Source organism: Pelodiscus sinensis, chromosome 15 (assembly GCF_052426305.1).
Source record: "Pelodiscus sinensis isolate ZL-2025 chromosome 15, ASM5242630v1, whole genome shotgun sequence".
Lineage (NCBI taxonomy): Eukaryota > Metazoa > Chordata > Testudines > Trionychidae > Pelodiscus > Pelodiscus sinensis.
In genome coordinates this window covers 21676386-21703560 of record NC_143066.1, presented here as the reverse complement: position 1 = coordinate 21703560, position 27175 = coordinate 21676386, and the positions used below count along the sequence as shown (strand labels likewise).

The 27175-nt window shown below is 42.5% G+C and overlaps 1 protein-coding gene across 1 annotated transcript in view; it reads right to left on the bottom strand.

Moving 5' to 3' along the window:
* The window catches only part of XYLT1 (xylosyltransferase 1), a 399566-nt gene that overhangs the window by 41045 nt on the left and 331346 nt on the right, over positions 1–27175 (bottom strand). The window contains exons 7-10 of the mRNA XM_075899380.2: positions 19367–19583; positions 17109–17285; positions 10101–10363; positions 4828–5023 (exon numbers count right to left, since the gene is read on the bottom strand). Of these exons, the coding sequence (XP_075755495.2) occupies positions 4828–5023; positions 10101–10363; positions 17109–17285; positions 19367–19583 (853 nt within the window). The remainder of the gene's footprint in view (positions 1–4827; positions 5024–10100; positions 10364–17108; positions 17286–19366; positions 19584–27175) is intronic.

Sequence of the window (27175 nt, the reverse complement as noted above, 5' to 3'; positions counted from 1 at the left end):
GCCTACGTCCCCTCCCCCTGCTCAGCCCCACTCCTGCCACATGAATTTTGTTATGTGCAGCAGTATGAAGGCAATGTGTCCCACATCACCTCCACATTGGTGTACGTAACAACATTCATTCTGCTCAGGAGTGGGAAAAATTAGAGGGAACACTGGATCTAGTTACAGAACACATTTCCAGACAGGATCGGAGGAATCCAGAGTCTGACTGTCTTTAGGGAATGCTGCAAAACCTTCCCCTTTGACAAAGCTTCCCACCATCAGAACGACACACACAACAGACACCCCCTTCCACTACACAAACCCCTGCCAATGGAAAAAAAAAACCAACCCCACACAATCAAAGACCCTACCGCAAGCAGAGATTTTACCCAAAAAAAGAGATGTGCCACCGATGCCACAAAATCCAGTCAGACACACTATAGTGACAGGCCGAAGCACAGAACTCAAAGACAGACTGAAAGCCCACACCTCATCCTAGATGTAGCAGCAGGGAGTCCCTAAGGGTATGTCTACACTACCACCCTAGTTTGAACTAGGGTGGTAGTGTAGACATACCCTAACTTACGGGGTGGGGGCTGCGTTGGAGACCGAGAGGTGGTGTGTCTGGTGTGGAGTGGTTCATTCCTTATGGGACCTCAGCTAGATGTATGTATGTTAGAACAGCCAGGGTCTGCTTCAATCTACACTGGGCCCAAGGCCAATGCAGACTAGTCCACAGAATCAGGAAACGACAACCAGCCACTTGGTGTCTTCCCCGGATACACACTCTTGTGCTCAGCAGATTTCAATGCAGGAGAAAGTCTGAATCTTTAAAGTTCCAGCAATTTATAGTGAAAGTGATTTGGAGCAATTCTGAGAACTTTTGATCCCTCCCTCGCTTCCTCTGAGCCCTGCCCTAAAACGTTTTAAAAATAAGTTTTGAATACTCTCTGTGGAGCACACAGAGAGCATGATGACGTGAGTGGGTATCTAAGCTTCATCCATAGTCATTTGGGATGAGCTGCAGAGCTCTCTTGTGGCTTTGACATTCAATAGTAAATCACTTATTCCAAATCCACAGTGGAAAAGCTTTTATACCACTTCACACCATATTACAGCTGTCTGTAGAGACAGACATATACTACAGACTCTTCTCTTCTGGTAGATAGTTCTAGGCTCCCGGAACAAGATGTGAGTGCTGGGGATGCTTAGAAAGCTGGAAATCTCCCTTGTCTGATTGGTATAAAGCTCCTGCTTCCATCCCTGTTTAATCCCAAGATAAAATTTGCCCAAAGTAAATTATGCCTTGATTATGGGTTTGTGTCTCATTGCTCTTCATAAGCAGGACCATTAGGTTCACACAATGCACACTAATTGCTTGCCACCTGGTTTATTTTATTCTCTGTGATGAATCACAACTCTTAACAAGGCCAGAAATGAACTTAGTGTTCCAATGATACAGTTAGAGCTGAAGTCTTTTAATACCTTAAATTAAATCAATCTTTTTCCTTCCAAGTGCACTAGTTTCAGGTTTCCTATGGTAGTGCATGAATCCAGGTTTTTAGTGGATGACAAGGACACCCACACTGCATACATGCTATATACAAATCATTTTTGAGGGTGCGGGGCTGTCTTCTATGAGGATGGAGAGGGACACCCAAGTAATTTTTCCTCTAATCATAAAATTTGACACAGAGACTGCTCAGAATCCACTGTGCAACTGTAATTCTGCTGTAAACTTTGCCAACACTTTGGTACATCAACACTAGCACTCAGGTAATATCTATCAAACTCACCTTTCAGTCTCACCCTTGTACTGATGTTGTACAAAACTTGCTAATCAGGAAGAGGATTTTGAGGCACAAAATGGGCAAGAAGTAGCCATAATAAAAGTAAAAGCAGCATGAACCTAATCTGTACTATCGTGATCCCATCATCCCTGCTTTACTATTGGTTGTATGCACGGACCACAATGACCACTGTAAACTTTAATTCTGATCTGTAGCACATTTTGAAGCAGCTTGTCCGTGTTCTTCCTGCTGGCCTCATTTGTGTGAGCTAGCAAAAGGATCACAATGCCCAGCCAATAACCTCCTTGCCAATTCTCATTTGCTGCCTGATCACAAGGAGAATGTTATTGGGAAAAGCAGCACAGATCATCCTGAGTTTTGTTTGGTTCCTTAGCTCACAGACTTTGATCCCTAAGACTGTGGTCATCCCCAAATTAGGGGGATGGATTGGTTTATTTCACAGTCATGAGATGTTTCAGAAATAAGATATGTTGTTTAGAATGAAGATGGATCAGTTCTGGGGCTTGTCAGCCTTGACTGAAGTCAATGGAGTTATTGTGTATGTACACTGGGGTAACTGAGAGCTAAGTCTGATGCAAAGGCAGCAGTATCTGTTTTCCAAAAGAAGTCAGAAAATTAAGTAAATGATTAGAATGAAAATTAAAATGATTGACTTTGTGCTTCCTGATGTTTCTTAATATGAAGCAAAATGAGAGAACAATCTGAGCATATAGGTGAGACACAACTAACAAAATTCTTTTCAAGCATATCTGGATGACTGTTTCCAATGGATGAAAAATTTCCTTTTGAAGTGAGGGACACTCACCAAGGGTGTGTCTAGACTACATGCCTCCTTCGACGGAGGCATGTAGATTAGCCAGATCGGAAGAGGGAAATGAAGCCGTGATTAAAATAATCGCGGCTTCATTTAAATTTAAATGGCTGCCCCGATCTGCCGATCAGCTGTTTGTCGGCAGATCGGGGGAGTCTGGACGCGATGCCCCGACAAAGAAGCCTTTCTTCATCGGCACAGGTAAGCCTCGTGAAACCAGGTTTACCTGTGTCGATGAAGAAAGGCTTCTTTGTCGGGGCATCGCGTCCAGACTCCCCCGATCTGCCGACAAACAGCTGATCGGCAGATCGGGGCAGCCATTTAAATTTAAATGAAGCCGCGATTATTTTAATCATGGCTTCATTTCCCTCTTCCGATCTGGCTAATCTACATGCCTCCGTCGAAGGAGGCATGTAGTCTAGACACACCCCAAGTGTCAAATCCTTCCCTTGCTTACGCTTGCATGACTCCCATTGAGGTCAATGGGGGCCAGAGGACATATTTTGGGCTAAAAGGCTTTTCCAGGAACTGATACAAGTCAAGATTTTTCTTTTTCTTATTAACACTGGCTGTGTCTAGACTGCATCCCTTTTCCGTAAAAGGGATGCAAACTAGACACATCGCAATTGCAAATGAAGCAGGGATTTAAATCCCCCCCGCTTCATTTGCATAAAAATGGCTGCCGCTTTTTTCCGGCTCGGAGCTTTGCCAGAAAAAAGCGCCAGTCTAGACGCGGATCTTTCGGAAAATAAAGCCTTTTCCGAAAGATCCCTTATTCCTTATTTTAAGAGATCCCTTATTCCTTATTTTAAAATTTAAATCCCCGCTTCATTTGCAATTGTGATGTGTCTAGTTTGCATCCCTTTTATGGAAAAGGGATGCAGTTTAGACACAGCCACTGTGTTTAAAAGAGATACGGAGTACTTTAAACACAACCTCTGCTTGATGAACTGTTTCTGTTACTCACCTACTTGTTTTCAAATGCAGAAGCACTTAAATCAGGAATCATGCTAAAGTAGAATTAAGAACCAAACAAACAGCAGAAGTGCTACTAATCACAAGAAATACAGCCTGTATAACAATTTGTCACTGAACAAAATGGCAAGTCAACCGTCAGACACATTGATAAACAGAATGCAGCCCACATCCATCTTCTTAATAAGACATTAATGCCTTGGATTTACCACTCACACCAAAACACTGATTCCTACCTAGGCCTTTCTTAATTTCTCAAGAAGATAATAATATATGGACTTGGCCATAATGACTGGGAACAAATCTGTTCAATCAATTTTAAGCTTTAATTGAAATTTCTGTCTTAACAAGAAAAATCATGAAATTGTTTAAACAGATATATATTTAAAAGTACCATATGGATATTAGGTTCCATTTTTGGTATATTTTTCATGCTGTATTTTAGGGATATATTTTTTTCAGTGTGTGTGTCCGATAATGGGACAAGTCCCACGAGGAAATAACAGGATTTGTGGGTAAATCTCAGCTAGTGCTGTGGTGATTTTCTCTTTGATGTTCCTGCCTCAATACTCCAGCCACAAGACATTTTACTTCCTGACTTTTCCTAATTTTAGTTTTTTTCAGCATGTTCATGAGGGGGAGATCTAACCACACAGGCTGGAGAAGAGTTGAATCCATCACACACAGTCCGCCTCACTCTGGAGCTACAGTGCTTCTTTCCCTCCCGCTTCCCGGAGTCTCCCTGAATGGGGAAATTGACACAGATGCTCATTCCCATACGGTACAAATCAACTGTTGTGAGATAAATACCCTCGGCTCCCACTTAACTCAAGGGGATCTGAGGACATTTATAATATTGCAGGAAGTGTTCAGCATGTTACACGGTTGAACCATAAATCATGATTTGCATCGATACTTCCCATAATGAAGGACTTGGTCACCAACCTACTGAGCCACTCCGCTCATGACTTGTCTAAAAAACATTTGAAAAAGCTGATGAATTGATATGCAAATTCCTCAGATGCTTGTAAAGAAATGGCTGAAGAGTCAGGGCAGGTTCTAGGATCCAGGCGAATAGGGTGGTCACCTGGCGTGACAACTTCCAGGGGCTGATTTTTTTTGTTTTGCTCTGCTAATTGGCAGGTTGGTACCATTTGGAGGGTGAGGGGAGGGTCTTGGCTACACAACAGGGATGGGTGCTGGCTTGTACCAAAAATGTGCCTTGGCCAGTAAAATGGGAATGCTTACCTCTGAAAACTGCAGCCTTCCAAAATCACTGGGTGGACTAGCAATCTTAAACATTTTCTTTGGCATCACCCAAGTTTCCAAAGTCTCCAGTTTACTGACAGCCAGATTTGTTGCATGATGTTTGATTAGGAAGCCCTGAAAACGATCAGCGAGGAAGTAGACTTGGACGGAAACTGGATGGCCCATGGGGTAGTATCTGGAAAACATACAGTGCACACACATTGACACGAAAATCACCATTTATTGTGAGCTAATGGTTTAGAGGGACATTAGTTTCAACTCAGGAATACGCTACTTTGTCATGAAGAGATTTTAAATGTGTTCATTACCCATTATCATATACAGTACTCTTAGGCTCTCTGACTATTCTGAAACAATTGTTAGTAAAACAGGCTCTCATTTAAAAGGCATTCACAGCTAAACTGCTTCTAAGCTCTCTCTTTGGGCCAGAACACACCACTTTCTTACTGATCCTTTCTGCTGAAACAGTGCTGCAAGAAGGTGGATACTTTGAACTCTGGAGAGACTTCAAAGACTGAGTGGTGGGGAGATCAGCTTACAAAGTCCAGATTGAGAGGTGTTCAGATTCGGGGTTCCAATGCAAAGTAAGGTTCGAGTTATAATCAGATCCAAACTTTCTGCAAAGATGTTCAAGTCCTTCTCTAATTTCATTCTGAAAGAGGGGCGGGTGGACAGTGGGGATGTGTCCACAGTGCAATGAAAGACCCACAGCATGGCTGTGCCTGGCTCACGTCAGCTGACTCAGGCTTGTGGGAGCTGGGTTGTGGGGCTATAAAATGGAGACCTGTGGGCTTGCGGTGGAGCCTGGGCTCTGAGATCCCATGAGGGGGGCTCGAATGTCTATAGTAAGCTGAGCTTCAATGTCTGCAGAGCTATGTTTAACCCTGCAAGCCTCAGTCAGCTGACCTGGCGTTTGAGGATCAGTACCACAGGGATTGTACTGCAGCCTAGACATCCCCTGGATTTCATGAAACAAACCCTAGTAGCACTGGCTAGAATGGGGCAAAGTCAAGCAGTCTCCTACTCCCTCTCATGACGATGCAGTTCCACCAGTCGGAACTGGTCTCCCTCTGCCAGAAGCAGCATTTGATGGTGTCCAAGGAGCTGAGGGACATTTGCAGCAGCAGCAGCACCAGGACCTGGGTGAAGGGATCTTCCAGTTTGGGCTGGTCGTCGTTCTGCTAGACGACGTATGGGTATGTGGACAGTCTGGACGAACCGCACCATGAGGTGCAGCACAAGGCCATTAGCCTGGCACTGCTTTGCAGCAGCTCTGGCTCCCTGGTGTCAGTGCTGTGGTGTCCTCAAGGGCAACCAGAGAACACTGCGTCCGTTTGGTGTCCCATGATGGGAGAGAGAGGGGAGCAGTGGTGTGAGAGATGCGGCTGGAGAGAGGAGCCCCTAAAAGCATGTGTTTCAGCTTGTCTGACCAAGCAGCCCAGGAAGTGTCTGCCTTCCTGGTGCCTCCCTGGAGTAATTCTGGGGCTCTAAACCTGAGGTAGGCTCCAATGAGTGTGGCTGTGCTATTTCAAAATAATTCTGAGCTATTTTGATGCTCCCCCATAGTGCAACAGTGTATAGACATAGAATCATAGAACACTAGAACTGGAAGGAACCTCAAGAGGTCATTGAGTCCAGTCCTCTGCCCTCACCAGGACCAAGCACCATCTAGACCATTCCTGACAGATGTCTATCTAATCTGCTCTTAAATATCTCCAAAGATGGAGAATCCACAATCTCCCTAGGCAACTTATTCCAGTGTTTAACCACCCTGACAGTTAGGAAGTTTTTCCTAAAGTCCAACCTAAACCTTGATTTGCAATTCTAAATGCTTACATTTGCAGCCGTAGTTCAAATTAGGCTGCAAGTGTAGACATACCCTTAGTCTCTAAGGTCCCACAGGACTTCTTTTTATTTTGCAGATACACACTAACTTGGCTACCCCTCTGAGACTGTCGGTACATTACACAGCACTGACATCTACAGCCTTGATAAGTTTCTAACAATGCTTGTGGATCATTGAGAAGGACCTTCCATTTGAAGGTACGACTACACTGAATTTTAGAGATAATCCATTCTTTCTTTGGTCCATTTTCTGCATTTTCTGTACCCAACAGCCTAACCAACTGGTGAATATTTGAAACCAGTACTGGACACTAATGCAGAAGGCATGTTTGCTATCTATACAGTTTATTGTATCTCATATCGGTCTCTGTTTTATGACCCCCATCACCATCTCATCCAAGCACCTTTCACTGCTACAGTAACAACAGATGCCTGCTTTACGGGACTGTCCCATTTATACTTGCATTACAATTACAAGGTAATTTTGAACCAAATCCTGATATTATATTTGCCACATATGTATGAAAAATACAAATTCAAGGAAAGCCATTCTTTCTTCCAATTGCTGAAGATTGAGTGCACAAGAGACCTCCACTCCTGTGGCTTTCTTCCACTTGCAACCAATCTTATATCATCGTACTGAATGAAGGATAGACACATGTCAAAAACCCCTCACACAGTAGGCCAGGATTGGTATGTTTTCTTCACGGGAGTCCCATGACAGGAACAGCAGAGGGCACTGCAAGTCAGGACACTGGAGATGCACCAGCTGAGCTAGTGCCCAATTCCATTCAGTGCAATGAAATCTCGCTCTCATGAGCACTGGATTAATTCACAGAGACGTGTTCTACTTGCTGAGTTCTGCGGGGCTGGGTGGGTGAAATAGAAAGGAAGAGTTGGTGCAACCTTTTTAAAACATGACTTGCTTGCTAGTGGAAGGTTGGGATTGCTTGTTCCCATGATCATCACCACCTTTACTTATTACTAACTGCAGATTTACCTGGCATTGCATGGGTCCTTAACTCAATTATTATTATTTTTTTTTAAATAAAAGGAACCGGCACATGCTTTATTGAAAAAATACAGTGTTATTTTTATGAAGTTCATGTTTAAGTGGGATTTCTTTAAAAAAGGATTTATGAAAATGTGTGTTGTTTTATTTTTTATACATTTAAAAAAAAGGAATTCCATCAAACGTATTTTTTTCTTTATCCCTATAAATGCTTATAATTCACTATGTTTTAATGAAAAGGGGCTATAGCCAATTTGGTTTCCAATAACACGTTTTCAAACTTCAAGCACTGATATAGCTGTGCTAAAACAGAACACTATTCCAACTCTTTACTGTAAGGTTTATTGAGAAGCAATCCTATTCCAGGTTCATCCTATTTTTCTGTCTGATCTTGGTTCGGCCTCTTTCAACATTTGCTCGGTTATGTCAATTTTGAGTACTGTCCTTGATTTGGTGATTGTGTCTCTTTTCTGTTTGGCTTTATGAGAAGCAATCGCATTCTAGGCTAGGTACATGATGTTTTCTTGGCACAACCAAACTCTTATGTTGCTTTAAGATAGGCATGTCCAAAGTCCGGCCTGTGGGCCAATTGCGGCCCGTGTTCCAGTTTAATACGGCCCCACAGGTTATTTGGCAATATCTATCTTTTATGGCCCCCCAACGAATCCATATGTATTGAGATGAATACATTGTAAAATCTCAGTTAATGTCAGTTGGTCTAAATCAGTTATAAATATATTTGGATACAACATGTATACTTGGTGTTATGTTCCTGTTCATATTTTTTTAACTTAAAAGTTGACAGACAACCTTTATTACCAATAATATGTAATGTACTTTACAATGTTCCTGACATATATTTCAGCTTCTTGGATTTTTTTTTCATCTGGCCTTCAGATATGAAAGGCAGAGTGATTGAACACCTGTTTAGATTTGTCATCCATGTGACGAAATGAAAAGTATGCTGTTTGCAATAAACTTTGCATAAAATAGTTAATTTGCATTTAATTTTAATGGTTCAAAGAATGTCAGGCAAAATGGTCGGCCCTCACGCATGTTCACTTCATCAAATCTGGCCCTCTTTGAAAAAAGTTTGGACACCCCTGCTTTAAGAAAAGAGGAAGCTGTATGCTGAATTTGGTGGTCCTCACTCTTACCGTTTAGGAGGAGTTCTTGATCAAACAAAACAAACAAACAAACTTTGTATTACTTTTACAGCCTTTACTAGTAAGCTATAATGGAAACCTAGATCACATAATGCTAAGAGTTGCCCAAGTGGGACAGTACTCAGCACTTCGGTGCCTGACTAAGAAGGTCACAGAGAATTAGGTTTCTACTCAAGAACACGAGGGACCAACTCTATTTCTCAGGGAATGGCTTTAACATTCTCAGAGCTAGCCTAAGTGTGTTTTCTGTTAGGGTAAAAGATAGCAGGGCACACAAGTCACAACAAACAATGTAGAGGTAATTACATTTTACAGCAGAAAGGGAAGACTTTTATCCTTGCTTTGATATAATAAAGAGCTTTAATATGTGAGTGGAGACAACAAACACCTAGCACAAGATTTAACTTTGCTTTGAAATAAATTATATCAGTTTAATTATAAGCATTTGTTAAAATGGATTTTTATTCACTTGATTTATAGATGGAAAACCTTTAATAAAAGTGTTTCTTTAACATCTTTGATTTTAAAAAAATATTAATTGATTCATATTAATGGAAACATTGCCTGAGGCTTTTTAAAACATCACTAGCTACAGGGGGCTATTGCAACTGTTCAAGAAAACTTAACTCCCATGATTAGTTCTTGTGATCATCATACAGAATATCTGCTCAAAGAGGGGGGCAAGGAGGAAGGATCGTCAACTCATTTCTGAGGGACTGAAATCCTTTCTTCGGCTTTCTGGAAAGTAAAATGTCAGCACGACCTCCGCTGAAATGAGACTAAGTATCTAGGAGCCGTGAATGTCAATATACACTCACTAAATTTATAAATAAAACCCACTATCGAATTGAAACCTGTCACTATTGACTAACCTTAGGAGGTGTATCAAACAAAGGTCAAGCATCATGTTAACTCTGCATAGCCAGTATATATCAGTAAATACAAACACCTTTAAAATATGCACAGCTTCTCAAACCCAGAGCTGACAAACCCTGTATGAGCAACAGCCAATGCAACAATATGGGTGAAATTCCCAGGGAGGATAAATCGTTCATTCCGTTCTACTCCAGCACAGCCACCCTATATTGTATATCATGCTCCAACATTCATTCAGCTCTGATACAAAGCTCACTGTAGTCAATGGGGATCTTTACATGTCTTTGGCTCACATCCTGAACATCTAAGACTCCTGCTCTCAGAGGGAAAAAAGAAAGAAGTTTCAAACTAACCGGCAGCTGTTGTCTCCATCAGTGTGCAATGACGTCTCAGCTCTCCTGAGGCCCAAGCGGGAAAATGAGTGGAACATGGACAGCATGACATCACTGAGGCTATGGATACCGTCGGGCTCATCGTATATATTCTCCCAGTATGACCGGAGGCCTGGTGTGCCTGATGGGTAGTTACCATATAAATAGTAGTCCAACTGGCCAATGATTTCTTGATTCACCACAGCTTCAAATTTGCGGGCAAAGAATGTTGGCCTGGCGGTTTGCTGTGTGGATAACCAAAGAAAAAATACCTGAGAGTTAGTTCCTGTTTCCAATCCCAAACCTCTCGTTCTAAGGATTAGGCTGGAGTTAAGAATACAAGCTGCATTTACCCCTGGCCACCGACGAGTTAAGTAGTAATGCTGGAGTAACAGTGTTAAGTAAAACTCTGTAATTGTGTAACGCCAACAGAAGGAACCGACACCTGGGACCTCTGAAGCTTAGTGTATGAGCTTCCATAGCTTGAGCTGAAGGGCAGCTGGCTCTCAGCTAAGGCTGTAGAGGAAACTCATTCTCTTTCTCTGTGAGTGTCCTAAGTGCCACTACATGGGACAGTGAACCACACCCAAAAGGTGTCTGAGTTACACTTCCCCCAAACATACAGCATAAGGTTTCTATGCTAGTGCACAAAGCAGAGAACGTCTTACTCCACCCCAGAGACATCTATTGACCTGTCCAGGACCAGACATAATTTTATTCTAAATATTTGGTTTTATAGCTCATAGAAATGCACTTTAAAGTATCTATAGAGGATATGATTCCTTCCTTGAAGATCTTATAATCTAAATAAAGATAGGACATGACAAACAGCAGGAAGAGAGATGGATAGAAATTCCAAGATGACTATGGCCATTGCATAATAAAAGGATTTGAAGTCTACCAGAGGAAAGGGGGAGCATAATGGAACCTGTGGAAGGGCTAAATCAAGAGTCTGCTGCTTACGTGGATTTAGGCTTTCCCTTTGGAAAGAGTGTATTTACATTTGTTTCCTCTTAGAAGACAGCAAAAAGATATAAATTGTGAGTACACTCTTCAGATGAAGTGGACTGTGCCCACGAAAGCTCACGATACCATCTACATGTTTTGTTAGTCTATAAAGTGCTACCAGACCATTTGTTGTTTTTTTACACCTAAGAGGTGTGTAACTTTCCTTTAGGGTTTGGTAGGTAATTTGTTACATGAACCAAAATGTCATGATCCAAGCAAACAAGTATTAGCGGGCTACAGAAAAAAGTGAACAGTAGCTCTTCTACTGAACTGCTGTGTAACCTTGGGTAAGTCATGTCACCTCCCTCTGTCCTTGTTTTGGCTCTCATCCTTGGTCTATCTTTTCTACAAAAAACTCTCTCTTTCCCAGTGGGTATGTACAACGCCTAGCCCTACGGCCATATCTTTTCTGGTGCCTCTCAGTACTGTAATGCAAACAAATGAATACTATTACTAATATGGAAAAAACAGGGAGAGGAGACTACTTTCTTCAGTTTAAATTGCTGACTTACAGTGGTCAAACAACTTAGTATGAGAACAATGTCTATAGGATCAGTGATCAAAGATGGGCAAAGGATATCTGGGGTCATCTTGATCCATTTGGGGGAGTTCAACATAAAAAAATCCTAACAAAGTCAAAGCAAATGTTCTTTACCTAGAAAAAGTACACTGATCTCTCAAGGGTACTCAGACATGAGCTTGTACAGAGAAGTGAAGAGTGAGGATGAATAGCTCACTGTTTCTTTGCTTTAATCTATGAAAAACCGGCTGTTGAATACAAAGAGCTTGAATTTTTTAGTAACCTCTTATCATCACGGTACAGGCGTGGACAATAATTTTGATGGGGGGGGGCACTCCCAAGATTTTGGAAAGTGGGTGAGGGTCACACTCTTCCATGATATTAATGGAGGAGGTGCATGGTCTGGGATGGAGGTTGAGTGCAGAAGGGAGCATGGGGTAAGAGACTGAGACGTAAGAGGGAGAGTGGAGTCTGGGAAGGGGTTTGGGTGAAGGAGGCAGTTGTGACCTAGGGCAAAGGATTGGGGTGCACGGTTTTGGACTGTGACCTAGGGCAGGAGGGAGTTGTGACCTATGGCAGGGGACTAGGGTATGGGAGTATGGGTTGTGACCTAGGGTAGGAGGGGAGTGTGATCTGGGAAAGAGGATTGGGGTGCCAGATCTGGGACGAGGTATTGGTGTAGGAGGGGGGCAAAGGGTTTGGGTATGTTGAGTAGGAGGGCAGAGAGTTGGGGAAGGGAGGGACTGGGGTGCCAGAGGCAGGTTCTGGCCAGGAGACTTACCAGTCAGCAGTCCAACCTGCCTGTCTGCCTGCCGAGCTAAATTCTTGCAGAACATAAAACGTTTTTCAGCCAGCCTGTCTGCCCTGCACCTGCATGGGCTCAAGGGTCACATGCTTGTGTGAATAACTGAGCTGGAGGGGACGGGGGCATGGTGCTTCATGTGCTGCCCATTATTCAAACAGGCAGCTCCCATTGGCCAGTTTCTGGCCAAAAGCCGGCCAATGGGATTGGGCTACGGGTGGGGACATCACCTGAAGCCTTCCCCCTTCTCCTCTGGGATCACAGTTTTGAAAGAGAAACGGCCTGGCAACCGCTTTTCTGAAGAGTGTGCCGAGCTGCGGGGCAAGCAGGCAGCCTGCCTGGGGCTCCCAGCCGCATCTGCGGGCTGGATCCAGTGGCTTGGCGGAGGGAATCTGACCCTTGGGCCGTATTTTGCCCAGGCCCGTCATAGTATGTGGAAAACTTTTCAACAGGTTTGTAGGGTCAGATTCATCTCTGGTGTAACTCCATTGACTTCCAGGATGAATTTGGCTATTATAGTGACATTGCTAAACACCAATTCACGGCCTGTTGTTTGCGAGGTGTAACTGGCATCCTGAAGTTTTGCATTGGTCATTGAGGCTACCTGGGGAGTAATTTCACTTCGGGAGCCCAGTATTATGCACAATCATATCCATGTACAGAAACTCTTAGTTTACAAGCACTCCTTAGTTCCCGTTTGTTCAAACTCATCTCTGTGTACTGAACTAGCACAAGACCTATCAGCCACTTTTATGTCCCACTTATGCCCTTAAAATTAACTGGGTCTTAAGTGGTGCATAGCTTTTGTGCTGACCCTCTGTACAGGAGTGGATTGCACCCTTTCAAAACAAAGTTCTTTGCAATCAGAAATAAATGCACAACTACCAGCTACGATGCAATATAGTAGACAAAAGAAGAAGCTCCATAATGGTTCCCAGACCAAGATAATACGTTTCAAGTGCACTTAGTGAAAGGCTTTCTATCAGCATCGTGGTAACGTTTTTTGAACATGCACAAAATGTGTAGGGACCATGTTACCACTGTAGGAAGCCCTACATGAACAGGATTACAGCAGCCTCCCCAGTATTCCACCTCTATTGTATTCTGAATATACTGTCATTATAAATAATCTTCTCCTGAATTTGGAAGGAACATCACATTTAAATGGGAGCAATATGGTAAATTGCTTTGGGGAATCAAAATACAAGCAAGTTAGATCCAATACTTGGTGTCTGAAAGCTAATTAAAATAAGGGAAAAAGAGAAGGTTTTAGGGGAAAAAACATGGGTTGCATTGTAATCTTTCTAGTAAGAGAAGAGGCTATTTCTCAGATCTATTTTGATTTTTTGCTGGTATGGATTATTGCAGCCCCTCCCATCCAAGCCAAATAACCTGTACCGGAAAGCATAGTAATTTTTCCATTTACTTGCTTCAGCCAATTAATTAAATATCCCCAATGGGTTTAGCTGTTTTGGAATGGGAAGTAATAAGCTAATGTTGGCCATACAGGACAGGTCAGTGAGGTGAAGAAGCACAGCGATTAGTGGTCATGAAGACTTGTTTCCCTTTTCTTCATTTATTCCTCCTTTAAAACATGTGCCTTTAATTTTTTTTTCAGTGACTCAACCCAGAGAGTGAACTGTTCAAGGAGCTTTAGAAACATTTCTCATGTGGCAAATCAAGCTAGTTATATGTATGTATGTATGTATGAATGAATGAATGAATGAGCGAACACACACATACACATATATATAGCCTGATTATCCACTTCACTGACACTTATGTAAGTCAGGATTAATTCTATCCAAATCAGTGGATGCTCCCCAGGTGTAAAACTGCTGTGATTGAAAACAGAACATGGCCCATTATATCTAATTAGGCCACTAGATGCAAATAAAAGGTACAGAGGGATGGGTGAAGAGTGATTTTGTCATGTTAACTTACATGGAGACCAATTAAGCACAATGCAGTAGAGTCAATTTGTACAGAGCAATTTGTGAAGAGCACTCGGGACAGAATCTGATATTTCCCTTCTTTCGCACCAGTTCCCATGTCGAGAGTCAGCTCCATATCTCCTGCATATAATGACTCACTGTGTGCAGGGGAGATGGAGCAAATGTTTCATGATGAGCAATCAGCATGAGACATGGAGCCCCTGCAGCAGTGGAACAATTTATAAGAGGTGAGCAAAGAAGATGCAGATGCAGAAGTACAAAAGCCTAGAAGAGGGGCCAGAACAGAATTTTAAACAGTGTGAGCTGAACATAGCTTCTGTTGGGTTCTATATTTCACGATTCCTGGTAGGGCTCTGGGAAGGACAGAGAGATTGGATTTCAAAGGGCTGAAAACAACCTTTTAGCTGCATAGTTTATCATCTATATAGTAACCCAGTGTATGAGTCTGTAACGCTGAAATGCTGGCTGTTCCCTCTGGGCGGCGCTGTTGCCTGAGTCATGTCCTTCACCTCCCACTGTGGTGCTCTGCTGACTTCTGCACCGCGCAGCTGGGCCGCCGCAGGGGAACAAGCGGTGCAAGCGGCTGTTTGGGCCTCGCACTCCCCATGCAGCATGGGTGCTTGCTCCCTCGGGGTGGCCCGCCTGAGTGGTGCAGAAGTCAGCCGAGGGCCATGGCAGGAGGCGAAGGGGGGCAGGGCTCAGCCGTGTACATCACCTTCGCGCCCCCCTTCGCCTCCTGCCATGGCTGCCGCAGGGGAGCAAGCGGCCGTTTGGGCCCCGCGCTCCCCAGTCAGCTGAGCGCCACGGCAAGAGGGGGGTGGGGCGGTGACATACACGGACGGGCTGCGGTGAGGGAGCCCAAACCGCCGCTTGCTCTGTTTGCTCCCCCGTGGTGGCCCAGCTGAGTGGTGCAGAAGTCAGCCGAGCGCCACGGCGGGAGGCGAAGGGGAGCGGAGCAGTGATGTGCGGCATGACAGCAGCTCCAGGCCGTTTGGGCTCTGCGGTCCCCCGAGTGAGAGGCAGGAGGGGAGGAGAAGAGAAAGAGAGAGACAGGAGGTGGAGGAGAGCTGCGGCGGGGGGGGGGGGGGGGCAGGAGAAGGAGAAGGAGGAGAGAGAGAGAGAGAGAGAGAGAGAGAGATGGAGAGAGAGACCGGCTGCTCAGGAGAGAAGACCGATGTGGAGGAGAGACCTGAAAATCCTGTCTTATGATGAGCTAATTGGCTAGTATGTATAGATTTGCTGTTTAAAAGTGTTAACAGGATTCTTGGAGAGGGGCCATATGTGGGAAGAGGCTCTTAGATTTCGATCAGCCCCTTTTAAATGACCTGCTTTGTTCTATACAGAATGTTGGATGTATTAGTATACACCTCTCCATTCTATTTAATTAGCTTTTAAACTGGCTTTTTTACACTGGATCTTGCTCAGGTTTTGTATGCCAGGTTTGGTGAGTGATGGAATTAGAAGGTGCTACAGATCTTAGTATAAGGAATTCTTTCGAGGGTGCTCATTTTCACTCTAGGGGTGCATCTAGTCAGCCCCCTTCTGTCAGAATAAGATACACAATTGCATAGCTTATTCTGAGTCTAGGTCGAAAGAACTTACTTTGAAATTTGGCGCCGCATAGATTCTCATCTCATAGCATGATTCTCATCGGATAGCGTGAATCCAGACACAGAGGCTGTGTCTAGACTGGCATGATTTTGCGGAAATACTTTTAACAGAAAAGTTTTTCCTTTAAAAGTATTTCCGCAAAAGCGCGTCTAGACTGGCACGGATGCTTTTTTTTTGGCACAAAAGCATCCATGGCCAGTCTAGACGCGACTTTGCGCAAGAAAGCCCCAATCGCCATTTTAGCCATCGGGGCTTTTTTGCGCAAAACAGTTCTTCCCTGCCTACACTGGCCCTCTTGGGAAAGTATTCTTGCGCAAGAGGGCTTTTTCCCGAGCGGGAGCATGAAAGTATTTGCGCAAGAAGCACTGATTTTGTACATTACAAAGTCAGTGTTCTTGCACAAATTCAAGCGGCCAGTGTAGACAGCCGGCAAGTTTTTGCGCAAAAGCAACTGCTTTTGCACAAAATCTTGCAATTTTACACGCACCCAGAGAGTCTTGTGATCAAATAAAAAACATTCGCAATGCTGATATTGTTACAGTGTGAACGCTCACACGCTTCCCTCTGCCCCCACACAGATCTGCAGGTCCTAAGTGGGTGCAGAGAGACTACTATGGACTCTCTACCTTGGGATGAATTTCAGGGGTGAACAGATCATGAGTGCCCCCTTCTCACCTGGGCTTTGAGGATCAGTGCTTCCTCTCAGCTTTTTCACCTCCTGGGCTGGTGTGGTGAGAGCTCCCTCTACAAAAGAGATGGGAAACCCAGAGCCTTGGGTTCCCCACCCCTTCTCTACAATTTCTATCTACTTTTTAACCACTGCCAATAGGTATTTACAAATCACATAGTCCAACCATGGATACCAGTGTCAAATCCACATTTTTTGATTCTTCGCTATGGGCTTAATCCAATGCCTAAACTAACAGAAGCTTTTCCATTGATTTTAATGGGCTTTGGATCAGGCCCGAAGTTTGCTATTGTTGTTTTCTTCTTTTCTCCTTTTATTGTTTTAGACACTAAATTAGACAGCTTCCAACATCAAAAGGGCAAAAAAACAGCCCCTCTGACACATGGCGAGCAGTGAACTGACTTACCTGAAATCTGTGGAAGTCTGCTGGTTTGAAGTCATTAGGAGAGCAGCCACACCAATCAACAATGTGCTTGTACTGACATTTGCAGCCCAGTTTACGGTTCCAGTTAGTAATGCGCAAATTATTGTCCACCATGGAGTCACAGTGAGGGCTATTTTCCAGGACAGTATGAAAGAAGGACTGCAAGAAAACAACAGTTCAGTATATTCAGCTCCTCAGACTTCTGTTTTCATCTTGGCTTTCAGCTCAGAAAGCCAGTCTACTGGCCTGAACCTTGGGCGACCTGGATTATTCCTCTTTAGAAGTCAGAGGATACCCACTTACTCTTGTAGCTTTGCCTTGGTACCTTCAATATAGGCTAGAGAGTATAGCCCCCTGTGGACACAGCCAAACAGTAATAATGTCTCGGGTGAAGCCATGCTCCAAAAGACTAACCGGTCGCAGGCGTTATAGCTCTTTAGAATGGAATGACTGAGCCTGAGACAGAAAGGTACCGATCTCATTACCTTGCTATTTATTTAAATTGTCTGAGAAATTCCAGCTCCAAGGGATCCCCATTATTTTGTCTTCTGAAGTCACCCTGTGGTCTACTACACTTAGAACTGTTTTTCTTAGAGACATACTGATGATCAATTGCAAAGCATTTTCTATGATGACTCTCAGACTGTATATCCTCCACTATTGTTACTGATGGAAAAATAAACAGCCAGGTAGTCAATTCTTCAGTTCGTCTGTCTACCTCCGAGACCAAGGATTACTTGTAATCCGCTGCTAGCTGGGTGACCGCATACTGAAAAGTAACACTCACCCCACTACAAAAAGGATATCCCGTCTCCTGCAATTATTTCTGACATTTTAAGTCTTTATTTGCTGATTCAGAGAATGAAGCAATTCCTATTGGGTTCTTCTAATTATATCATCATAATTTCAGCTATTACATAAATCATATGTAATGGGAACTGAATGTAGCAGGTTAACAGGTCAACAAAGGCAGAATGATTTTGGGAAGCTTCATATAGACCTAACGTAAGAAAACCTTATGGAGGGCAGCAGTGCAACACAATCAAATTTAGCTCTGCAAAAGATGATTTTTAGGAGCAGTGACTTGTCTTTAAAAATGACTATAGCAAGATCTATAAATACATGGCATAGCATTAGCATGGCTGACCCCCAAGTAATCCCCCTACCCTTTTTAATGTTAAATGACAGCCCAGTGAATATGGATTTTACGCTTGAATTGTCTGGTTAAACCCATAAAGGCATACATTCTCAGTCAGGCGAGGAAAAAAACCTACTACCCAATTACTCATTGCCCTATGTCCTTTTATAATGATACAGAAATTCTCTGCAAGATAATGGATGAAAAGGTTATCAGAGCTGAGAAAAGGAGTGAATTTTAGCAGAAATAGGATTAAAGGGAGATTATTTAACGTGTGTGGAATAATAAACCCCATCAAATTATGAGAACCACTGTGCTCAGCTGAATGATAAAAAGTCTATATTTGCAAGACTGGTCTCATCAATCCACCAAAGCCCCGTGCTACCATGGAGGAAGGCTGATATCATTATAAAAGAGACATTAGACACCCTTCTCAGAGGTACTTGGGAAACACACAGCACATTAATACCTTGGAGAAAGAGTCTGACAAGCTATGAGAGTAGTCTGCCTGGCATGGCAGGTGTAGAACAGCCTGTGAAAATGTCAGTGTGCGTGCTCTATTTGAAGATAATGCATGCCCTGCTGACAAACTGCTACATGTTAGATTGAAGCAAGTTCTAGTCTGTACTCCCTTCTGCATCACTTACAGCTGGAGTGATTTCTGAGTGATTTAGATTATTTGTGACTGTGCCTTCCAGCTGAGTTTTGAATTGAACAATAAATCTTTGTTTGCGGATCTTTGATTTTAACATACTTGTTTTTTTAATAAAAGGGATGGATGTGATTAGGAAAGCTACTTATAGATATGGGTCTCCCTCTTTATTAGCATTTTGAAGTCTTTATAGAAGGATGTTTGTAAGCAAAGGAAGCTTGAAGTTTTGGTTAATTTATAATAGTTTTACTGGTTCAAAATATGAACAACCAACCAAAGGGGGGAAAAAGCAGTTGAAACATATAAAGACTTAATCATCATAAAATTACTTTCTATTGAGCATACATGGGGCCTGGTCCAAAGCCCACTGAAGTCAACACAGAGACTCCCAATGACTTCAGTGATCTTTAGGTCAGCTTTGAAGAGTGAGGCTTCTGTAAATCCACACACCTCAGCAGGAAGCAAAGTATATGAATAGAACCTCTTCATCTTTGTCACCAGATCATCACTGGAAAAGGTGACATACTCCACAAACTTCCTATTCAGTAGGAACCAGTCTGATCCTCCATCCAGAGTGATTCCTTCTGGGATTTTCCGATCTCCAAGACGCCACATGTGTGTATCACATTCTAGGAAAAGCCTGTCCAGGCCTTGTTTTCTAATAAACCTAGGAAGAAGAAAAGGAAAAGTCAATTGCTGTTTTCTTATCACTACAACTCAAAATAAAGAAGCTATTAAAGACAAATGGAAAAAAATTGTTATGATTTCTATGACTTCCATTTATAAATAGTTTATAAAAGGTTAATACACACTTTAATAAATAATGAACCAGTTTTTATACATTGTTAGAAAGTCTAAAGGTCAATCAGTGGCTTATGAAGACTTAAACACTTTCTGCTCATATCATTATAAATATCCACTCCTCACTCTACTCATCTGTAATATGTTTATAACGTTTATTAACCCTTTACAAACAAAACTGCAACATAAAGTATCACTAAGAAAAACTAGGCATTTATATTTAAAATGTAATTGATTCCTGCTTTTAAAGAAGTCAGATAATTACTTTTGAGAGAACTTTTCAGAAAATGAACATTATTTTCTTGCTGAATTATTGTACATTTCTATCAAAGGCACATGAAATCAGAAGTAAAACTTTATTGATCTTTGTTATAGAGCAAGTATATCCCTTCTCTCCAGCACTTTCAAGTCTAGAGTAAATGACACTGGGCATCTTGTTGCTGACCCAAAAGAATTGAAATGTTACTGACACTGATTAACTCCCATACAGCAACAGAAATAGACTTGGAAAAAATCAAGCTATGTTTGAAAGTAGACTAGAGTGCACACTCACAAGTAGTTTTGTGACTGTCTGAAGTAGGTATCTATTTGTTTTTCCATTTTCAGAATTACTTCCCAGAAAGCAGAACATGTGAAACATAAATTAGCTGATCCTGTAATGTAATGTAATGTCAGGAAAGGTACTGCCTTCCAGGGATGATGCTAGGGATGTAAGCGACTAGTCGACTACCCGATAATCATAAGCTTATTGGATAGCTGAGTAGTGACTCATCTAGTCACTTGTCGTTCCCCTCCCCTCTGCTGCCTCTATCAGAGAGAGGCAGCAAGAAGGAGTAGGAGCTAGTTCCCCCCAGCACTGTATCCAGGGTGCCGTCTGCACTATCTCTGTGGGGACGCACGGACAGGGCTGCAGTGGGGAAATGGTGCAAGCAGGGAATGAAGCAGGCCCTTGCTCGCACAGGTTCCCACTGCAGCTACTACAGCCTTTGAGATGGCTCCCTATCCCCCTGCTGGCCCCGTGCTCCCTGCTGCACCCTCCCCCTTGCTGCTTCTGGGGCACAGCGGGATAGGGAGCTGGTGCTGTGGTGAGCTAGCTGGCTTAAAGGCCAGTTCACCCCAGCGCTGTCTTGGGGGGAAGGTGGGTGCTGGCTCCCCCCTTTCTGCCTCTTATCAGGGGCTGTGGGGGTGGGACAGGGGAGACTGCTGTGAAGCAGCCACTGTCTATGGGGGTCCCAGAGGGGGCTTCTGTTCATGGCAGCTAGGGCTGGCCTTAGGCAGGGACTGGCAGCAGCCCCTGTCCATGGCCAGCCCTGGCTGCTGCGAGCTGGGGCTGCTGGACTGGGCGTGAGCTGGGACCCAGCAGTCCTGGCTCATGCTGATCACTGCACCTCTGCATTTTGGGGAGGGTGGGGCTTGAGCCCTTGACCTTTAGCTCCGGAGATGGGTACCTTAACCACTGTGCACTGGAGGTGCCCCCCAGCCTCCTACATTCTGGGCTCCCTTATCCTTCCTTTGTTCAGAGGGTTTCAGGCCCAGCCATCACCAAGCTGGTGGTGGCTATTCCCAGGGGGCAGGGCTCAAATCCTCAACCTCTGGCTCCGGAGACGTCTCTTACTACATTTAAATGCAGAGCCACAGTGCCAGCGGTTTCCAGAGTCCATACAAGCTGACACTGCTCAGTCCCAGCTTGAGCTGGCTTCTGGAACTACCCCTGCAGCAGCTCTGCGGAGCAGACCTATTGACTAATCATATAGTAGATGCAAATTGTATCAACTATACCAGGCTTGGGCAAAATACAGCATGGGGGCTGAATAAGGCCCACCAAGCCACCGGATCCGGCCCACAGAGGCAGTGGGGAACCCCAGGCAGGCTTCCCAGCTTGCCCTTCAGCCCCATGCGCGACACAGACCCCGGCTGCAGGGCTCCACTTCTGTTTTAAAACTGGAGGGGAGGAGGGAAGTTTTAGGAGCCTCCCAGCCCCCAACACAATCCCATTGTCCGGTTTCTGGCAGAAACCAGCCAATGGGAGCTGCTTGTTGGAGTAACAGGCAGCCAAGAAGAACCACAGCCCCTCTCCTGGGTTCAGTTATTCCTGAAGTACATGGCCACGCAAGCAGGCTGGCTGGGAAACATTTCAAGTCTGTAGGCAGGCAGGCTAGTTTGGCAGCTGGCAAGTAAGTCTCTTGGCCACAGCTTGCTTCTGGCACCCCAGCCCTTTCCTGCCCCAACTCTCTGCCCCTTCCCCCACTCAACATACCCAAACCCTCTGTCCCCCTCTTACACCCAGACCTGGCACTCCAGTATCCTGACCCAGATCACAATCTCCTCCTACCTTAGGTCACATCCCAAACCCCTGCACTCCAGTCCCGTCCTAGGTCACAACTGCCTCCTTCACCCAAACTCCCTCCCATACTTCAGACTCCCTCCTGTACCCCAGTCCTTTACCCCAAGCTCCCTTCTGCACCCATCCTCCATCCCAGACCCCGTGTCTACTCCATTAATATCACGGAAGAGTGCGGCCCTTGACCACTTTCCAAAATCTTGGAATGTCCCCCACCCATCAAAAATTATTGCCCACCCCTGAACTACACAATTAGCCTGATAACCGAATTGTAACATCCTCAGATGATGCAGCCCTCTCCTTTCAGTACTGAAGGCTGCCGGTATATTTTGAGATATAATCAATATTGCCCATCTGGCTCATCTATACCAAACAAATGTCATCAGGTACAAGTCAGAGCCAATACAACCCACTGGATTTAAGAGCTGCAGGCTAACTTGAGTTGTTTTGCCACTAGCAAAAGAGCAGTGTTTTATTTGTCAAATCCCTTGGTTTTGTAGAACCCTTTAATTATCTATTACTTTTTACAAGGAAACATTTAAAATATAGATCATTTGCTATAACATTCAGAAATAATTAAAACATGAAGAAGCATTTCTTCACATTTCCGTCACAAGTACACAACCTTAAAAAAAAAAATTAATAGAACAAAAAACTTCATGAACTATCAGATCTCCTGGAACCTGGGGCTACGTCTATACCGCACATTATTGCGCAAGAAGATATGCAAATGAGGTGCAGGGATGACTATCGCGGCACCTCATTTGCCTACCTAATGAGCCACCATTTTGGCGGAAGGGAGTTTTGTGTAAGAAGGAGCTGTCTACACTGCTCCTTCTTGCACAAAAAACCCCTCTTGCGCAGGAGCCGTTCTGCCACTTATTTTCAGAAGTGTAGACAGCTCCTTCTTGCGCAAAACCCCCTTCCGCAAAAATGGCATCTCATTAGGTATGCAAATGAGGCATGACGATATTCACCCATGCCTCATTTGCATATCTTCTTGCGCAACAATGCGCAGTATAGACGTAGCCTTGATGTTTTGCCCATCAGCAAGCTAACTCCTTGTTTAGGGCTTCCTTCTAGAACTAATGAAGAAATCAAGGCAGAATTATAACTTGATTGTTTCTTGTATCTAATTACAAAATGCAGGGTAAAAGGAGTCTAAATCTCATTCATTTTAGAGTCTAATATCTACCTTTCTAGTCCTAGAAAAGAAGCTAGAAACTTAAAAAAGCTATATTGTTTCATCTGATGAAGTGGGCTATGCCCATGAAAGCTCATGATACCGTCTACGTTTTTTGTTAGTCCCTATGGTGCTGCAGGATATTCTGTTTTTTAAGTGATAACATAAAGTTAAATTACTGTGAAGTTTCAGAAAAGAGTTGAGAATTTTTTCTTTCCATTAACGAGTTTCTAATTTCATGTTCCATTATGAAGGATAATGGAAAAGTCTTGCAATTTTAATGCAGTCCTCTGGAAAGTAATCTTCAAATCCAATATTTATGCACTTATCTGCAAATCAAATATTAACATGCCTGAAAGTTTGGTCATTTATTTACTTTTGTCAAAAAATAAGCAGCTGGAAATGACCATTTAGGTTAATTAATTCAAATAAACAGTGTGATGTTATTGATCATATTGAAGAGGGATATAGAGTCCTTTCCTGTGAGTTTCTCTCAATTGCTGATTGCATCAACTTATCAAATTTTGTCATTATTATTAAAAAAGAAGCTTCCTTAGTTGTGAACTGCCCTTTACTACCCTCAAAACAAAAAAAGTTTTAGCATACACAGAAAATTATGGAGTTGTTGGAAGCATGCAGTATTTTCATGGTAAATCCCAACCACAAAGTCCTATAGAAGAAAACTATCAGAAACCAAACCAATTGAGTATTTAATTGATAGTACTCTACTGAGAAACATAGCCTACTCTGGCAGGGGTAGCAGGGGGAACGACCTGGATTACCCAATAGACAATTCCTTTGCTGTATATGTAAACTTTAGCTAAAATAATATAACATCTTGAAGACTGCAATATTAAGACAAGGAATAAAATAGTTTTCACCAAGATGGTTGCCTGTTTGACGTATATAAATTCATACTCCTTATTTAAATTTACACTTCCTATTTTTTTTTACTTGATATAATTTACATTGTACCATATTCATGCAACAACAATCTGTTAATAAGATTCAATGGCAAATCCTCTTGGATTACCTTTGCTACAATGATTTGTAGACTGGACAAAAGTCACAGTACACTTACACTTGCACACAAAGAGACTTAGCCAGCCTTCAAACAAACTATGTTCAGAAAACAAATTATACAAAAAATATTAGGATTCATTCATGGCTTGCCTGAATTCAGTGGGAGCTTTCCTACTTCAGAGGCCTCAATTTCACACTTGGATCTAAAAATGTAAATGTCATTCTTTTAGTCTTGTTTTGTTAAGCTCCTACAGATTGTACTACTGCACCAACCTCACTCCATACTCAACTTCGGAAGAAGAGTGGTTAATGCACAGACAATGTATATACCTGTCATCTCCTTTGTCTTCTGCCACTTTTACACAATGGGAAAATTACATGATAATTTCCAGATTTAAAAAAAATGGATTTATCACCAGGATGTCTCTAATGTTAGCTAAACTGGACAAGTACAGTGGCGTCCACGCATTTTGAACTGGAGGGAAGGGTGCCAAGGCTCCTACACACAAAGGTTTCTGGAGCTCAGGTCATTACAAATTAACTTGCCAAGACAATGATGCACTGTTGTCAGTGTAGATAACTAACCACTTTCTTCAAGAATGTTTCCAGGCTGTTGGGAATATAACGGTTGGCACTTGATGGAAGTGAAAACAAAATCCTCACACCATTCCTCTGGTCAGGGATAAGTCTTGGAAGAAGGGAAGAAACGATGGCAAGGCTTAAAGAGTCAATCAGGAGGGGAAAAAATGGCTACAATAAGACTACTGGACTGAAAGTTGTCCTGCTTTTTATCATCTCCTATACATTACCACACAAAAGGCATTTTTTGGTGCACTGGTTAATTTTAATGTTCTGTAAAGAAACTTGTATATGAACTATTTTTATTAAAATTACAAAGATTTCTATTTGTAGAATTACACACAGACATGGACACTGAGACTCATTTTCAAAAAGAGCCTCAAATTTTGTGGCTGTACAGTTATGCCTGAATCTAATTGTGGGCACAAAACTATCATTCATATGTCCAACTTACTATAGCCGCAAACCAGGCAAACATGTGTAAATGCTGTCATTTATGCCCATAATTAGTTGCAGCTGCAATTCTGTAGTTTGCAAAACTGAAGGCTGACTCAGGATGCTTTCATGAGGTGGGCCTATCTTTATACATTGTAAAAATGTCTACAATCTCTGATTCTTCTACCTCCCACAGCTTCTCTTCTACAACGATTCCATTGGGTTAACAATCTAGCAGTCTAGACAGCTCAGAGTACAACATGTGTCTGGAGACTCTGCTCTCACTTTGCAACATATGAAAATATTTACAAGTTCATTTCAGATAGGCGCATGGAATTACATTAACTCCCCCCCTCCCCAGATCACTGAAAATATCTCTTCTCTTTGGTATTTTATCATGCTCCTCTCTTGCTCCCAGTTCCTCTCACTTGTCTGAAATCAAATTTAATATCTATTAATGCTCACGTGCTAAGAGAAAACCATTCTGTCACCTAAGAAAAGCAAAACCACTTATTCTGCACTATAATAACTCCAAACCTCATTAGAAGTCTGACTTAAAGGGAAGACTGATGGACTTTAGTAGGTTTTGGGTTAAATCCTAACTCGTCCTCAAACACTGATAACCCAGTTATAGTTCTCAAATATATACTGGGCCAATTTCTGCTCTGGTGTTAGAGGGCTATGAAAAATTCTAATTATATCAGAGTTTGGCCTGTTTACACAAAGTCTATATTGGCCCTACTAAATTAACATTTATAAAGACAGATACTCTACATTGAACATATACTATCAACCACATTTAAAAAGAACCAGCTTTAAATTTATTAAAGTGAACTACTCATAATTATTCCTATACATTTGTTTTATATCAGTAAATGCACCATAAAACATTACTGAAGCATAATATTGTTGGAAGATCACTATATTGGAAACTCAAGAAAGAAAATTATAGCCCCCTTTTTCCCCTGTCTTCTATTTTGTTCATTTAACAGACTTTGTGAACAGAAAGTTTCACTTTTTTTTCTATACGAGGCAGTTACTTTTCCTCATTTGTGTGACTCATCATAAGGAGAGAAATAACAATTTTAAAAATAGGAAAATGTGATTGCAAAGACACAAAAATGGCTCACAAACGGATGTACTACTTGACAGTACTTTTAACTCAGTTTTTAAATAGAGCTCTTTTAAAGTGTTATTTCTTAACCAACACTTCATTTTCATGTGCACATTTATTCATTATTATTATAACATGCTTTTAACGTATTATTTTACATATAAATATATCTGATTGAAAGGCAAGGGCAGCGTTTGACTGATTTTGTAATTCACACAAGTTTATATTTTATCTTATCTCTACAGCAGAAAGATGCTATTCCTGACAGTTTTTGAAAAATATTTTAAAAAAAAGCTCCCATTTTACATATTTTCAAAGTCTATGAACAAAACTTTTTTTATTGGCATGGGAAGTTGTCAGATTGTAAACTCGATCAATAAGATTTATCACAAAAGGGTCCTTGGCTCATAGAAATATATTTGTAAGAGGAGAGTCAGTTTCCTGTTCCTAAATAGTTCTTGTTTCTAGCCTCTTACCTAAAGTGCTTGCTGCTGAGATTTCACAGTTATTCAGATATGCTGCAAACCTACCAAATCCTTGTTACACTAATTACTACACAGCAGTGGTAATTATGATCAAAAAGTTAAAGATGCATTGGAGAAACAATTCATCACAAGCAAGTGCTAGGAGTTAAGATAATACCACTAAAAAGATTTGTGAACATCTGTTGGAACAAAACCTGCTTTGACTAGCTCCACAGCCTGCTATTTACTTTTGACAAATATCTGCAGATACCAACTAAATTTGGTGAGAAAGTGTGAAAAATAATTTGTGTGAACAGAT